Here is a 16,243-nt window from a genome sequence, read left to right as displayed (position 1 = left end):
TCCTTCACTGTTGTTTACAAAGTACAGTGGTACTTCGGTGTTCGCAAGGAGGATGCTACATAACACAAGTTTCCACTGTAGTTCATAAAGAGAGCTGTTCTTAAACTGAGGTACCACTGTACATGAACCATGAGAAGGGTGAGCCAGAATCCCATCCGCCTGCCCTGTTGTCAGACCAGGAAGATGTGAATAAGCAGCTACATTTTGTATGATAAAAATAACAGTTGTTCCTCGGATGAAATTTGAACCGGTCCCTTGAAATTGGGTGAAACGAGAGACAAAATTCAGCAGTAAGAGCTCAAGCTGATGTGGCCCAGCTGGGGTCACTCCAACACCCACGGGTGGTCACTTCATTTGTGGGTGCAGCACCCACCCTCAGGAATGCTCTCTCTCAAATAATTCATGAGAAGGAGAGAGTAGAGATTTCCAAACATCTCTTAAAAACTTACATGTTTAGACTCCGGCTCCTAATTTTTTAAATTTTCTGTTCTGTACACTTCTCACTTTTATTTGATGTATAGTTTACTTTTGTTTTTAGTAAATGTTCTTGAAATATTGTTGTTTTGTTTATTTGGAAATGTTTGGAAACCAGCTCCTCTAAAAAAACCTAAAAAACTAAGCTGTGGTAAAATCTGCAAGAATTTAAAAGCAAGTGTACACAATTAAAGATGTGTCTATGTGGGCTTACTGAAATAAATGTTTTCACGCAATAGTAATAAAAAAAGAGCACAAGCTCCCACTAGGGTTGGAAAACATCAGCTGCAGGAGCCAAATGATTCAGGCCCCTCAAAATGGCCGTCAGGATACAGGCCTCACTCATCCCTTGCATGCACTTCTGACTAAAATCTATCCTTGGACAGGGATAATCTCTCTTGCTTGTGTGGATGGATCCATAAGGCATGGATAGGGAACTCATCTGTCAATCATGTAATTTCATAGTGATATTATGTGATTGCCCCAACCATCTGTCAAAGTTCACCCATGGGGTGGGGCCAAATTTTTTCAAACTCCAGACACAATGCAGCATCTGGGCTGCAAAAGGCTCCCCACCTGTGCCTCACATCAACATGGGTCATGTTGGGAAATGTTAAATCTGAAGCCAGTCATTTCAAACATAGAGTAATTGTTTTGATTTTTATCTCACTTAAAAGCACCTACTTTCAGAAGAGCCCTGCTGGTTCAGACCACAGCTCCCACTTCCTGGATCAATGGAGCCCTTGTTTATTTCATATATTAAAGACTCAAATAAAGCAACAGCAGTTTAATAATATAAGAGCAGACGTGAGCACCTTGGCCTCCACTGGTTCAGACTAGAGATACTTAACTGTGGTTCTGCAAATCCCCTTGTTGTAAGCCAAAAATGGCTTATCTTCTGAGTTTATGCCAATAAAACTCAGAGACAAGAGGTGTTAAGAGTCCATTGTTGTTTACTGCAAAGCAATAGGTTACAGTCGAATCTTTTCCCAAAACTGCAACCCCACCCAAGGGTCAGGGCGATGGTATTTATAACATTTCAAACAAAGGATTTCAATTTTCACCAGTCATGTGCATCATTACCTCATTCCATGTTTAATACACATGCGCAATAAGCATTGCTAACTAAACTTTGATTCTCACTGTGTTCTATTACATTGTGTTAGTATGCATGTTGGGGACCTGTGTTACATGCACCCATTTGCACCGTGTATCAACTTGCGTTCTAACTTATGAGCTGCATCTTCGTGATTCACGTATTAGCTGCCCTTCTGTCCCAGTGGGGGGCGGCATCTTGCAAAATCCTCAGTTTCTTAAAGCAACAGGTTACCATAACTTCTCTATTAGAAGCACATTGAAGGATTTATAGGGGTTCACATTATCACATTCAATATAGTCCTTTGGACCACTACCACACCCTGAGCAGCTTGGACATTAAGCGATTAATGGCACGCATATATGCAGTAAACGGAATTGCTTTTATTTATTTACAAGGTTTCTTACACACCTTTCGACATCAGGTCCTAGAATGAGTGACAACAACTAAACAATTATAAAAAGACATAGAACAACTACTTGAAGCACATAAAACAACCCACCTCTTTAGATAATTAAGGGGGCATTTAAATGCCCCCATATCAAGTCTCTACTTGTGTATCATGTATTTGCAGACTATTCCTTTTTAATTGTGCCTCTATTTTGTGTGTTTCTTTTCCAAATAAAATACAGCTATGGGGTGGCGATCCGAAGTACGCGGCCAATCTGGATCAGGGCCTCGTGCCAGTTCCACGTTGAAAAGCCTGCCATCTTCAGCCACTACTTCCCCCTGAAGCTGTGTCTGAATGGCAGTTTTCATGTGTTTTGTTTCCCACAACAGAGCGCTATTTGGAGGGCAAAGCCTGCAGGGCCCATTCAGACTTGACAGCAATGATACTGCATGATAGAGTCAGACTGTTACTAATTCCCTCTAAAGAAGTTGGCAGTTTGGGGTGGGGACTTAATATCCTGAGCCCTTTCCACACCACACATACCTCCCCCCCTCAAAAAAAAGTTCTTTCCCCAGACGTTTGAGGGAGGAAAGTATGGGGGGATCCAGTTCCTCCTGACCCCCATGCTGTTTTTTAAACTTCCCCACCCATCCCTGGTTTTAAAGGACTTGGCACCTCCCGCTGGCCTGTCAAGTTTGCACCAAATGGCAACCTCATCTCATTTCCCCACACAGACAAAGGAGCAGATTTTCTCCCCAGAGAACAAAGCACGGAAGAAGGTAAAGAGATCATTATTTGAGTCAGCATCACGGAAGAGTATTACTTCTGCTTCATAGTTCACAAGCACACGGATTCTCTTTGGCCGAATCCCAAAGGTAAGGTGTTGTGTGCTGGCCGAGGGTGATGGTCCCAGAGATATTCCAGGAGAAGTGGAAGCATAATATGCACCAGTAGAAATCCTCCCAATAGCCCAGATCCCAATCCCATCATTCAAATTGACAATATTGTGACCCCTTAAAGACTCCTTGACAACCCCCACAGCCCAGAAGTTCTCGTTCCCCACATCCAATACCCAGGAATGAGTCCCTGAGGTGATTCTCTCAACTCCCATAACATAGGAACAACAATTAATGTTCTTATTTAACAATACGGGGTTAACGCATGATTGGTTCAAATACGTGCTTGTTGAGAAGGCAAACAATGGTGGCTTCATATATATGTCTCCGGTTGGTGCTTGGCCATACGCTTCTAGGACTAGTTTAGGAATGGCCATTTCTTCACCTACAAAAGAAAGGAAATAATTAGGGAGGCAGCGCCCCAAACCTGCATCCAAGTTTTGTGCAGCTCTGAGTGAGGAGGAGGTTTGAAAAGCCAATGTACTAATGGGGTGGGGGGTGGGAAATTGCTCCCCCATGCAGGTCAGTTCAGAAACTCAGGGAGTGCAATGATGCTAGCTCAGAGGGAGGCTTGCTTGCAAAGGTCCCTGGTTCAATCCCTGTAGGGTGAGTTCCCTGGATAAAACCCTGGAGAGCTGTTGCCAGTCATTCTTGGCAATATGAAGCTAGATGGGCCGACGGCTTGGCTCTGTAGAAAAGCTGCTTCCTGTGCTCCTGTGCTGAGCCCTTCTCCCAATCTCACATGTAAAACCCAAAACAAAGAACCCTACCCAACCTGGAAATGTATTTTCTTTTCTGGAGGTCCAGACAGCTGAAGTAACGCTGCCCAATCTGGAACCATATGTTTTACTTGAGGTCCAGGGAGTACAACGCTTAAGGAACAAAACCAATATGAGGAAGAAATTGAGACTCACACTTAGCTCCTAGGTAATGCTTTAGATTAGGAGTGCTTGGAAGTGTGTTCACGCCAATATATAAAATGTAGTCATCGTATAGGACCGTTTGAGCTCTTCCATGTTGCTGTAATGCACTTGGGGCTCGTGCCTTGAGGAGCATATTTCCCACAACTGGATGCCCTGAGATAAGGGAGCCGGGTGCACTGGGTTGCCATAGCAACACCAGAAAGGTTGTGTGTGTGACTTGTGGAGTAATTCACCCTCCCATTGGTCCAGGAAATGTGCCCACATGTAGAGAAAGGAATAGTAGCCTCTGGGGCATTGCTTTCATCCTGTCTGTCTTGTCTGTGCCCTGTCCCGTTTGCTGTCAAGGGTCTGACTCTGTGAGCCTCAGGGGAAGAGGCTGTGGGTTTTGCACAGAAGCATTAGCTAGCATGGTGATGAGTGTCAATGGATCTGATCATACATCTCTTTACTTCAGACCAGAAGGACTGGTCTTGTGTCTGGAGACATTAAACACTTGGTTACTTTGAACTGTGTGGGAGGAGTTTCCCCCTTAACAAACTCTGAAGATGCTGTTCAACTGGGAGCAGGAAATCTCTGATGACTCTGCTTCTGTGCTCATCACACACACCAGCTGAGGTGTGGTGAACTCCCAGCTGACTTCAGCAAGCCACACCTTCCAGCATTCCCATTACATTTTATGAAAACATTGGGAGAGGGGGTGATTCAGAAAAATCAATGCCAAATAATGAAGATTACTCAGAATTTTAAATAGAGAAATAGAAAAAAGAACACTCAAATGTCAAGCTTCAGCTACTCTTGTTTGCTTCCCAGTCCTCCAGTTCTGAGAGTGTCAGAAGACAAAACCAGAGTTTTGAAGTAGAGCAGAGTTTAGGGATGTGACAGGCTGTAAAAGACGCAAGACAGAAAGATAATCAGAGCACGAGGGTTGATTCCTGTTTTGAATGCAAGGCTGTGGCTGTGGGAGAAACAAGACTTTCTTGGGGTGTCCATGCTGTGAACCCCTCCATCGTAGGCTCAGATTCTATATATGTGGGAATAAACCATATATCCTAAAGACACCCAATCTCTGCAGTCTCTCATTTCCCAAAAGGAAATACGAACCCAGGGGATGCAGCTTGGGACCCCAGCAATCTTGTGCTGCTGGGAGATTGAAGTGCAAAACCCTCCCATTTCTCATCTGCAAAAATTGTTTCATGATCTTCCAAACCTGGAAATGTACCTTTCTTTTCTTGAGGTCCAGAGAGCACAACGTCTGAGGAAAAGGGTGAAATGAGGAAAAAGTCAATACTCATACTTGGCTCCAAGGGCATTGCTTTAAATTTAGAATGTTAGAATGTTTGCAAGAGTGTTCATGCCTAAATCTAAAATTTAGCCATAGTACTCCATCTTCCTCCCTCTTCCAGCATTAGCATTAAGTGTTATGAAAGCATGTTTGGAGTGGGGGGTACAGAGAAGAGCTGCCTTCCCTAGCTCTGAGAGAGTTAGAAGACAAAACCAGTGTTTTGGAGTAGAGCTGAGGGATGTGACAGGCTGTAAAAAGGCAGCAAGATGGAAAGAGAATCAGAGCACGATGGTTGATTCCTGTTTTGAATGCAAGGCTGTGGCTATGGGAGAAACAAGACTCTCTTGGGGTGTCTGTGAACCCCTCCATCGTAGGCTCAGAGTGCCTATATGTATAAATAAACCATATATCCTAAAGACACCACAGTCTTTGCTGTGCCTCATTTGCCAATAGGAAACTCGAACCCTGGCGAAGCAGCCTGGGACCCCAGAATATTCACTTCTTTGGAAATTGGCATGGCATGCAACTATATTGATATCTATCTATCTATCTATCTATCTATCTATCTATCTATATCTATCTGTCTGTCTATCTATCTATCTATCTGTCCCACATCTAAAACATCATACAATGACCCTTGTTACCTTTGAATTTCTTGGTCTCCTTCTCCAAAAAAGGATGTATTTTGGAGAAATTATCTATTTGCTGTTTTAATCCACGAGGAAAAGCTATTGCATTCATGGTTTTATTCTTATTTTTATTACACCTAGGAAGAAGAAAGTGAGGTTTATTGTGCTCCATCTGGTCATTCTGAAGTCATTCTTAATTCAGTCGTCAGAATGAAGGAGAAAAGTGGGAACAGCAGGAAGATACCGAGGGCTCATCCATGATAGGTTTGTCTTTCATTCCCCCCATTTTCCCCACGAAAGTCCCCTCTGTTTACCACTGAATCGGAACCAAGGTCAGTCGGGTTTTCTGAATCAGGTTTTCTGTGGATTGACAGCTGAATAGAAGCAAACATTTATCGGGTTTTCGGCTGAGTTATGTTTCTTCCAATTCTGTGGTAAGCAGCAGGTTTTCCCAAGAAAAGCGGCGGGACAAAAGAAAAACTTCTCAGACCTTTGCTTAGAAATCACAGGAAAAGCGTACGTGTGGATGAAATCCTATGATAGCAACTAATGGTATTGTCTGCCCTGTGGCCATTACAAAGACCTATGATAAACTGGAAAATGAAATATAAGGGGGGGGGGTATGTAAATTGACATAAACGTTTTTTTCATATAAAATCTACATACAAATGTTCAATCTGTAGTCCATCTTGCCTAATTTTTTAAAAAACCAACCTTACTTTGAAGATGCCAAAATATTTTCAAACAATCTGTCTGAAATTTTGACACACAAGTTGCATACCGTACCATGTTTGCGATTACAGCTAGGTAAGAAGCGCCTGGTTAACTAGGTTGTGATTTGTCGCTGCTTTTGCCTGATCAGAACAAGGTATAAATCGGCCCAATTTGGTCGAGGATCCAGCTGAATCTGGAGCACAACCTTACTGAATATTTTCTCCAACGAATTATGTTTGCACATAAAGCACACACTAACTAATAAGAGCATCTCTTTACCCTGGCCTTTGCCATCCAGGAGATGAACTTTAGGACCCGCCCTGTTTTCTTGGATTGTAATTTGTTTTAACTATTTTTAATATTGTATTTCAATTCAGAAGCTGCCCTTGAACCTGACAGTGAAGGGCAAGTAAGAAATCTAATAATCCACCACCACCACCAACTCTGATATGATATGAAATATAAAAAAATGAAGAGATATCATCACTTCTTCCTAAAATATGCATTTTATATACAGTGTACCTCGGGTTACATACGCTTCAGGTTACATACACTCCAGGTTCCAGACACCGCTAACCCAGAAATAGTACCTCGGGTTAAGAACTTTGCTTCAGGATGAGAACAGAAATTGTGCTCCGGCGGCACAGCAGCAGCAGGAGGCCCCATCAGCTAAAGTGGTACCTCAGGTTAAGAACAGTTTCAGGTTAAGAACGGACCTCCGGAACGAATTAAGTACTTAACCCAAGGTACCACTGTACATTCTCCCCCCAAAATCCTATCCATTTTTGTATGCTCTTCTATGCATCCCCCAATGTGCTTTTTGTACATTTCCCCACACAAGATACATAGTTCTGGGTGCCTTTTTTTTTAACCCAAAAAAATGCATCACAACATTTGTAAAAGTGTGCAGTCAGATTGGTAACTGTTTTCTGATCTGCTTATTGGTCTGTAAACTGTGAATTAGATTGGTTCACATAAAAGTATAGACCAAATAAAATTATCCCTTACCTCCGAAGAAAGAAATTAACATTATTCATTTTCATATTCATAACAAAGCCACATACCTTTCCAGGATGCTTCTCATATTCTAAATGGAAGAGACAGAAGGAGAGAAATTCAGTCCCTTGCACCAGTTGCCTCCAGCAGTTTATTACTTTTCCCTTTGCTTTATATATCAACCAAATACTGAAGTGCACACGCCTACTATGAATACTTCTATAGATCAATGAACAGAGTGTGTGGTGGTACAGCCCTTCCCCAGAGGACAACCTGGACGGTTTTGTTCCACCATTGCTCACCTGCAAGAATTCAGTCACTGGCTGCTTCTGTTTCTCCTCCAGCTGCCTGATTAGGTTGTCAAGGGAGGCAATCTCCTCACAGAGTCTGGCAATATATTGATTCCTACAGTTTTTAATCCCATCATCCAGTTCCTTTAATTGAGTCAGCAGGAGGTACTCTTGTTCTTCCAGAAACTGGTGCAATTGCTGGAAATCAGCCATGATTTTCTGCCTCTCCGTGGCTGTCTGCTTCTGCAGGGAGAGAGTCATGGCCAGAAAAAGATGTTTAGATGTCCCCTTAATTCCATGTGCACAAGCTGACTGGCAGGGCAGCTGATGTTTACAGTCACAATGGTACAGAAGTTCAGTCACAGCTGAGGGCGGCAGGCAGGCTGGCTTAGCAGGAAATGGCCTCTTTGCTTAGCTCTGTCCTCAGTATTTAGCTCTGCTGCTCACCTACTGATCTATTAGCTGCTGCTGTTCTCTATTCCCTGGCATCTTCAGCCTGCCTTGGCCACCTCAGTCTGCCTAATAGTAGGGCCGTGAGGAAGTGACGAGAAGGAGGAGGAAGACTGGCTTTGTGGGGTTCATTCTTAAAGGATTAATGCTGGCATGGTTGGACATTTTTGGACTCGAGGACTCGAGGACTACATTCGCCCCTAGACAACCCTACCAATTTTAGCCTATCCTGCTGAATGTTGTCTAACCTTGCAGGCAGCTGCTCTTCAAGGTCTGAAGCAGAGATCTTTCCCAACTCTACCACCCAATATCCATTTAATTGATAATGCCAGTGATCAAACCTGGGACACTATGCAAGTGAAGCATAGGCTTCACCACAGAATGAAGGCCTCACTCTGTCAAGTATAACCATCCTGGAGAGGCAAGAAGGTTTGCACCTACCAGCAGATTCTGGCTTTCAGTCTCCACCGTCAGTTTAGAAGACAGAATTTCTTCTCTCTGTTTGTTCAGGAACTCCAAATGATGCAGGATTTTACCCTGGGGTGGTTGAAAAGGCATTTGGGTTAGTTTTGGCAGCAGAGATATAAACTGTAACAGGCGTGTCTGTTCAAGAAACCAAGAACACAAAGGTTGAAAAGGGTCTATGTGCAGCTTCTAGGAAACTTCCGTTCTCAATGTGGAATTAAATCAGTGTTCACATATGCATATTTATATAGTTAATAATTAATTTTCTGATCAAATATGGGGGGGAAACAAGGGGACTCAAAATTATGGGGACACAGCGTAAGAGATGGTATAGAAGTTTGTTCCTATACCAGGTTTGCACAAAATAGAGTATCTGTATGGGATTCGGCTCCTGGGCCAAGTCAGTCACCCTCTCACATTTTCTGCACCAAACCATGCTCTTTTCCAAAGATAAATTGGAGTACGAACCAAAGGTTGTGGCTGGTGCACAGCCCTATTCACAGCTCGCTCTTTTTTTCTTTTCTTTTCTTTTAGAAAAAAAGCTTGCAGTATTCACCATGAAGTTATCACAGGAAGTGCCACACTTTTCACATTTGGGGTGGAAAGGTGCTGGTTCCACTGAGTACCCCCAGAAGAAACCGCACTGGCCCTAATAACATCCTTTACTCCTCATAACTTCACGGGATTTTCTCCTCCTTTCCCCCTTGCAGTATTTTGCAGGTAGAACTTCCTGGGCCTCTGCTAACAGGAAGCTTTGATATGGTTCTGCAGCAGAATTGTGAGCCACATGGCTCACAATACCTGAAACCTATGCTCTGGGGTTTTTGGACATATCTAGAAAGAGGGGAAGCTGCCTTACACTGAGTTATATGTACCTCTGGTCCAACTAGCTCAGTACTGGCTGTACTGACTGGATTTCAGGTCCCGTATATCCCCAGCCCTACCTAGAAATGCTAAGGATTTCTGCATTCAAGATTGGGCTACTGTGACCCCTACTTACTTACTTACTTACTTAATTTATATACTGCCCTGTACCTGAAGAGCTCAGGGCAGTTCACAGAATAAAATCCAAATATAAAACCAGAAAATTTACAATCAAAATAAAAACAACCCCATACTCACCAAAAAAGAACCACATTTTAAAAGGCCATAGGATGTCAACCAAATCAACCAAAGGCCTGGTTTAAAAAGAACCTTTTTGCCTGGCAGCTAAAGGTGTATAATGAAGGCAGCAGGCGGACTTCCCTGGGAAGAGCATTCCACAGATGGGGAGCCACTGCAGAGAAGGCCCTGTTCTCGTGTTGCCACCCTCCTGACCTCTCAAGGAGGGGGCACACGAAGGAGGGCCTCAGAAGATGATCTCAGGGTCCAGGAAAGTTTATATGGAATGAGGCAGTCCTTGAGGTATTGCGGTCCTGAGCCATTTAAGGCTTTATAAGTCAAAACCAGCACTTTGAATTGGGCTTGGTAACTAATTTGTAGCCAGTGGAGTCAGACTAGGATTGGTGTAATATGCTCAAGCTGTCTTGCTCCAGTGAGCAACCTGGCCACTGAATTCTGCACCAGCTGAAGTTTCCAAACCGTCTTCAGAGGCAGCCCTACATATAGCGCATTGCAGTCATCTAACCTTAAGGTTACCAGAGCATAGACAACATTAGTTAGGCTATTCATGTCCAGATAGGGGTGTAGCTGGGCCACCAGCCGAAGCTTCTGACAACCTTTCCACCGGGCAGCCCTCCTAGACCATTGAGCAAAAAATGGTGGGCATAACATCCGTTTCCCAACATAAATTCTGAGACTAGAGAAAAAGAGGAACTGCTGGGTCCTGGGGAACATCAAATGCTTCCACAAGCCTGGCTCATACAGAGTCAGACCTCTGGTCTGCTTTCTATACCAACAGAAAGTTGCTTTGGGGCAAAGGCTTTCCCTAGCCCTACATAACAAGGCAAAGGAATCAGGTTAGCCATGTTGATTTGTATGCTGTTGGTGGATTATTGTCATTGTCTTGTTGGGCTGTGTATGTGATAAAGGGGAGCCACCCCACTCACACACGAAAACAAAGATCACCACAGCCAATCACAAACAAACAACCACACCCTAGGCCAACCCCAACCTCTCTCACCACCAAAGGAACACAAATGAACAGCATGAGCAACGTTGACACCAAACCCTACATACATTAAGCAAAGTAGAAACATCGCCACCCGACCCCCCATCTTCCCCCCTCCCCCCCCATGTCTCAACAAATGAAACTGATTTGTAAAAATGTTACATGGAAAAAATACGAGAGACATTACACATACTTCTGTAAAACAAGAAAATCTTTAACAATGCTAAGAAATGAACCTGGGACCTTCTTCAGTCAAAGCAGAAGCTCTACTGTTAGCTATGTCCCTCAGATCAGCCTTCCAGCCTTCTCCTGCCCTGGTAGTTCTCAGGGCTCCTGGGGCAGGAAAAAGTGGGAGATGGTTGAAATGAGCATTTTTCAAGTTCCCTTGGAACTTCTTGCGAATGTTCGTACTTCTGAATGCTCAGTACAAGATAGGAGTTGCCGGCCTCACTATCTGGCCTCTTCCCAGGCTGCAACATTCGCCAGCTCCAGTTCACATCCTCCTCAAGTCTTTTTTGCCTGGCAAGAATGTGTCCCTGAACTCCACTAATGCTTTCCACTTACAGTGGTACCTCGGGTTAAGTTACAGATAGGTAGCCGTGTTGGTCTGCCATAGTCAAAACAATTTTTTTTTTTTTTTGACCTCGGGTTAAGTACTTAATTCGTTCCGGAGGTCCATTCTTAACCTGAAACTGTTCTTAACCTGAAGCACCACTTTAGCTAATGGGGCCTCCCGCTGCTGCCGGAGCACGATTTCTGTTCTCATCCTGAAGCACTATTTCTGGGTTAGCGGAGTCTGTAACCCGAAGTGTATGTAACCCGAGGTACCACTGTACTTAGATGGCAGACAGAGACTGCAATGAGAGCGTTTATAGGAACTATCCTACTGCAAAAAGGTGAAATTTTCAAGTGTTGCTCTGTCCCTTTTGCCTCATGCCCCAATAACCAACTGCGTTTGGGACAAAAACACCCCACCCAAATGTCGCCTAGAGAAAAATGCAGCCCTCAGGCTGAAATACTTTCCCCATCCCTAGAATAAGTGAGCATCCCTTGGAAGTCTGGTGCCCAATCCTACAGCTCCGTACCTGATACTCCTCAAAGGCCTCCTCCTTTGGGATCACTTTATGCTCCCTGTGCTCCTTGGATTTGTCGCACACCACACAGATGGGGGCTTGGTCGTCTTCGCAGAAGAGCTTCAGGGGCTCCTGGTGTCTCTCACAAACCCTTCCCAGCGCTTCCGCCCCTTTTGCCATCTGAAGGCTAAATTTCTTGACTATTTCCACAATACTCGCTAGTTGCCGGTTGGGCCTGAAATTCCTTTGCTGACGAGGTTCCCTGCACTGAGGGCAAGAAGGTACTCCATCTGATTCTCCCCAAGCCTGGGTGATGCAGCTTTGGCAGTAATTGTGGCCGCAGTCTATGGTCACTGGATCTGTGAAATACTCTAGGCAGATGGGGCATGTTGTTTCCTCACAGAGGTTCTGGACTGGACTCTGGTCTGCCATTTCGTCTACCTGAAATGGGAATAAAAGCCTTAGTTTTCTTTCTCCAGTTTCAAGTCACAGGTGGGCCTTTCCCTCCCTCTGGGTGACTCATAGTTTTTGAAAAGAAACAGCATAAGCTGGGGGAAAACCGTTACAGTGTGCAGCTTCACATCTGTACCATGAATTCAAAGTGCATGGTGTCTGCCAAAGAATTTTGGCAATGGCAGTTTACCTCAAAACGCTACACTTCCCAGCACCCTTAACTAACTACAGTCCCCAGGAAAATTTATGGGACAGCCGTGTGGCCATCATGAGGCTAGTAAAAGGTCAAATACTAACTGACAGGAGCAGGAAGAGGAAGGAAGTAAAGACTGAGAAAAACAATTGTTTACTCGAGAAGGAATTAGTGACGGAAGAATTGGTTTCCTGTCTCCCACCCCCAGTTCTCAAATAGTATCTTCTTGCAAACACTGTTGCTCCAGTCCCAAATGTTAATAGGATTTGGGGACAACTAACTTTGACTTTTGAATTACCACAGTCGGGACACTGTAGCTGATATGATTAGCCTTTTAGATCAAAATAAAATTAAAGTAAATAAGCCCAAAGGAAGAAAAGCAAAAACCACATGAGTGTTTACTTACGTTTATGATTTCATGTGTTTTTATTGTGTGTGTCTACCCTGAACTCTCCATCCTGGTCCAGCGCTGTAACCACTATACCACACTGTCTGTATCTGAAGGAGCATCCAATCCAAGTTGGGTTTAAAGATAAAGAGCCCTGAGAAGGGAGAGCAGTTGGCACTCTGGAGCAGCCCCTGTTCACAGTTAGCATCCAGTCAGCATACTGAGAGGGAAGACAGTCTTTCCCCCTGATGCAGTAAGATGGACTATATTTCTATTTCAATTGTACTGCTTATTTTAAAATTTGCTGTCTCCACGTATAAATGAGCACAAAGAATCGCAGAATTGTAGAGATGGAAGGGACCCCAAGCCTCATCTAGTCGCAGGACTCTCAGCTAATGCATCTATGAATTTCGTATACATTTTCATTTAGTTTTCTGACCTTTTGTTTTTGGTGATACCGAGATGGTGGATCTGCTCTGTCCAAATGCCCTCGCTTGTTTACTTATTTACAATTCCTGCTTCTCTTTGTTCCTTAATTCCTCCACATACTGTGACTTCTCTGCAAACACTCACATTCCTCATTTCACCTTTCCCCCTTTCGGGGGTTGATTTGTTAATTTTGTAGCTACATGGCAGATCTTCAACATACTGCATTTTCTGGTATATGAGACTACTTTTTAACCCAGAAAAATCTTCTCAAAAGTAGGGGGTCGTCTTATACACCCAGTCGTTCTATATGCTGGAAAATACGGTATATGCACACATACATTAGTAAAAAGCTTGCACAGGCATAGAGGATCACACATATAATAGAAATAGAATCTTCTATTTTCTGTATTAGCCCTCTGTATTATATACACTGATTCAGAATATACATTGTGGTGGTGCTCTTCTTTCCACCTGAGGCAACTGCCTCACCTTGCCACATGGGTGGGCCGGCCCTGCTGAGCAACCAGCATATAACCATCTGCATGTGTTATCGGTTTCAGCTGATATCCAGCTAATCCTCCCACCTCCAGTTTGGGAAAATTGTTAGTTGTGAGCTGTGGCACCCTCTGCCGCACCTCAATGTTCTATATTATCTTACCCCCCTAACACCCCCTTGTATGCAGTTTAGTTTCCTTCCTCACCCAGCCACCCACGCTCCTCCAAAAAAAAAAAAAAAAAAAATCCCACCCACAACATCACCTTAGTGAGAAGTCACCTGGGACTGTTTCATGCAACTGCTCTATAGCTCTGTAAGGGGGGAAACATCATTCGTTGGTATTTTCTTCATCAGCTTTTGTGGGGAGCACTGGTTCCATTATGTTTGTACCAGAATGCCCCCTGCTTTTATACGGGCTCAAATTCTATATACCCTTCTCTGAGTGCATAAGCTCCACGAAGCCTTTTGTAGGAAAAATAATTGGAGAGAAAAACACAGGATAGGGTTCAGCTGGCTCCACCAAGTTCCCTATGCTGTCCTTGAAATCTTGCCTCTCTGACCTGTTTTATAGGATTTGGTGCCACCCACATTAGATTTTGCTTCTTCCTGTCACATTCAGTTGTGTCTTGCTGATCTGGAAGATCTTTTTGGACAGAATGGGGCCTTGTTGAAAGAGTGAAGGGATATCCTTTGCCGGCATTAAAAAGGTCGCTGGTCTTTGTTCATAATATAGAGACACACAGACACTTTCTAGCTGCAGTTTCCACAATTGCACTGGGGGCTGGAGTGACTGACGGTTGTATCTTTGCTGAACCAAGGAAATGGCCCCAGAAATATTTTTCACCCTGTTTGGGCAGGTTTAGGGGTGGAGAGGAACCACCTGCATCACAAATGGAATGATTCCTTTATTCTCCAATGATAAACATTCACTGTTTTATTCGTGTTCAGACACGATAAGAAGTGCGGAACTGCAGACATGATAAGAAGTGTGAGATAACCCTCCGGGGGGTCTCGAGCGGTGTGGGGGCTATTTGAGAGGTTTCGCGAAGGCTGCGCGGACCTCGGGAAGAGATCCTGAGGGGCGCTGGTACCCAGCGGTGCCCAGAGGTGCTCTCTTGCTCCCTGGGTCTTAATAACAGACTCAGGGATGGGATTGAGCTGCGGGCACAAAGGGGGAGCAACTTTAAACCCACACTGTGAAGCCTCAGACTTCTTATGAAAGCAGTTAGCTTCCAAAACCAACAACGAATTCGGACCTACAGCTGACGGAGCTAATCCGAGCACTGCTTTAAAACTTGAAATCTTGAGATAAGATACAAATTGGAAAATAAAACCCCAAGGTGGTTGTCACCAATGGAAGCAAAGGCTCAGAAAAAGCTCAATATGGAGGCCAAATGGCCGAAATATTGGGAAATATTGGAACAAGAAGGAGAGAAATTGAAATTGCAGAGTTTTGAGAAATTAAAAGACAAAGTGCGAGACTGGCTTCATTATTATCAAATAAGAGAGGCCTATAATTTGGATAAAAAAATTGGCTTCCAGGTGGAAAAATCAAAATTGGAAACTGAACTGTTAGATCCCAAAACTAAGATACTTTCAAGAATGTATAACTTGCTGTTAAAATGGAATACGCAGGATGAAACGGTTAAATCTGCAATGATTAAATGGGCACAAGATATTGGTCATAACATTATGTTTGCTGACTGGGAACAGTTGTGGACCACCGGTATGAAATTTACGGCATGTAATGCCTTAAGAGAGAATATTATGAAAATGATATACAGGTGGTACATGACACCAGTCAAGCTTGTGAAAATTTATCATTTGCCCGATAATAAATGTTGGAAATGTAAAGAAAACGAAGGTACATTCTTTCACCTTTGGTGGACGTGCCCAAAGATTAAGGCTTTCTGGGAGATGATATATAATGAAATGAAAAAGGTATTTAAATATACCTTCCTGAAGAAACCAGAGGCCTTTCTCCTGGGCATAGTCGGCCAATTGGTGCCAAAGAAGGATAGGACTTTCTTTATGTACGCAACAACAGCAGCAAGAATACTTATTGCAAAGTACTGGAAGACACAAGAGCTACCCACCCTGGAAGAGTGGCAGGTGAAGGTGATGGACTATATGGAATTGGCGAAAATGACTGGCAGAATCCGAGACCTGGGAGAAGAGTTGGTGGAGGAAGACTGGAAGAAATTTAAAGACTATCTTCAGAAATATTGTAAAATTAATGAATGTTAAAATGATGTTGGATTGAAAATAAGTGGCATTAGCAACAAAGTTAATAAGAATATGCAAAAATGTATTGATAAATGGATGAAAATATAGAGTTATAATATGTTAAGATATAGAGTTAAGATAAACGAAAGAGGGTAAGGATTTGCTGATTTGATTATTTAAATGGGAATACAAAAAGGGGAGGTGTGAGGGAGCCAAGGAAACAAGCTAATGAGTTTAAAGCTACAAAAACGGATTTGCTTTTAATTCTT

The 16,243-nt window shown here is 43.5% G+C and overlaps 1 protein-coding gene across 10 annotated transcripts in view; it reads right to left on the bottom strand.

Moving 5' to 3' along the window:
- LOC310756814 (zinc finger protein RFP-like) overlaps nt 1-16,243 on the bottom strand; it is an 81,434-nt gene that overhangs the window by 43,210 nt on the left and 21,981 nt on the right. Inside the window, exons 1-7 of one of the 10 annotated variants that reach the window (XM_083601627.1) lie at nt 11,802-13,004; nt 8,583-8,678; nt 7,704-7,934; nt 7,470-7,492; nt 5,707-5,828; nt 4,988-5,032; nt 3,181-3,242 (exon numbers count right to left, since the gene is read on the bottom strand). The exons of 3 other annotated variants lie outside the window; for them this stretch is intronic. In XM_083601627.1, coding sequence (XP_083457753.1) covers nt 3,181-3,242; nt 4,988-5,032; nt 5,707-5,828; nt 7,470-7,492; nt 7,704-7,934; nt 8,583-8,678; nt 11,802-12,221 — 999 coding nt within the window. In that variant the 5' untranslated portion in view covers nt 12,222-13,004. Of the gene's footprint in view, nt 1-1,409; nt 3,243-4,987; nt 5,033-5,706; nt 5,829-7,469; nt 7,493-7,703; nt 7,935-8,582; nt 8,679-11,801; nt 13,009-16,243 lie in introns of those variants that run through there. 6 more of the 10 variants (XM_083601628.1, XM_083601633.1, XM_083601630.1 and 3 more) reach the window with 6 other exon arrangements.

The sequence above is a fragment of the Podarcis filfolensis genome (genome assembly GCF_964270895.1).
Source record: "Podarcis filfolensis genome assembly, chromosome: 2".
NCBI lineage: Eukaryota > Metazoa > Chordata > Lepidosauria > Squamata > Lacertidae > Podarcis > Podarcis filfolensis.
The sequence above is the reverse complement of the archived record's forward strand: the minus strand, read 5'-3'. Positions and strand labels throughout refer to the sequence as shown.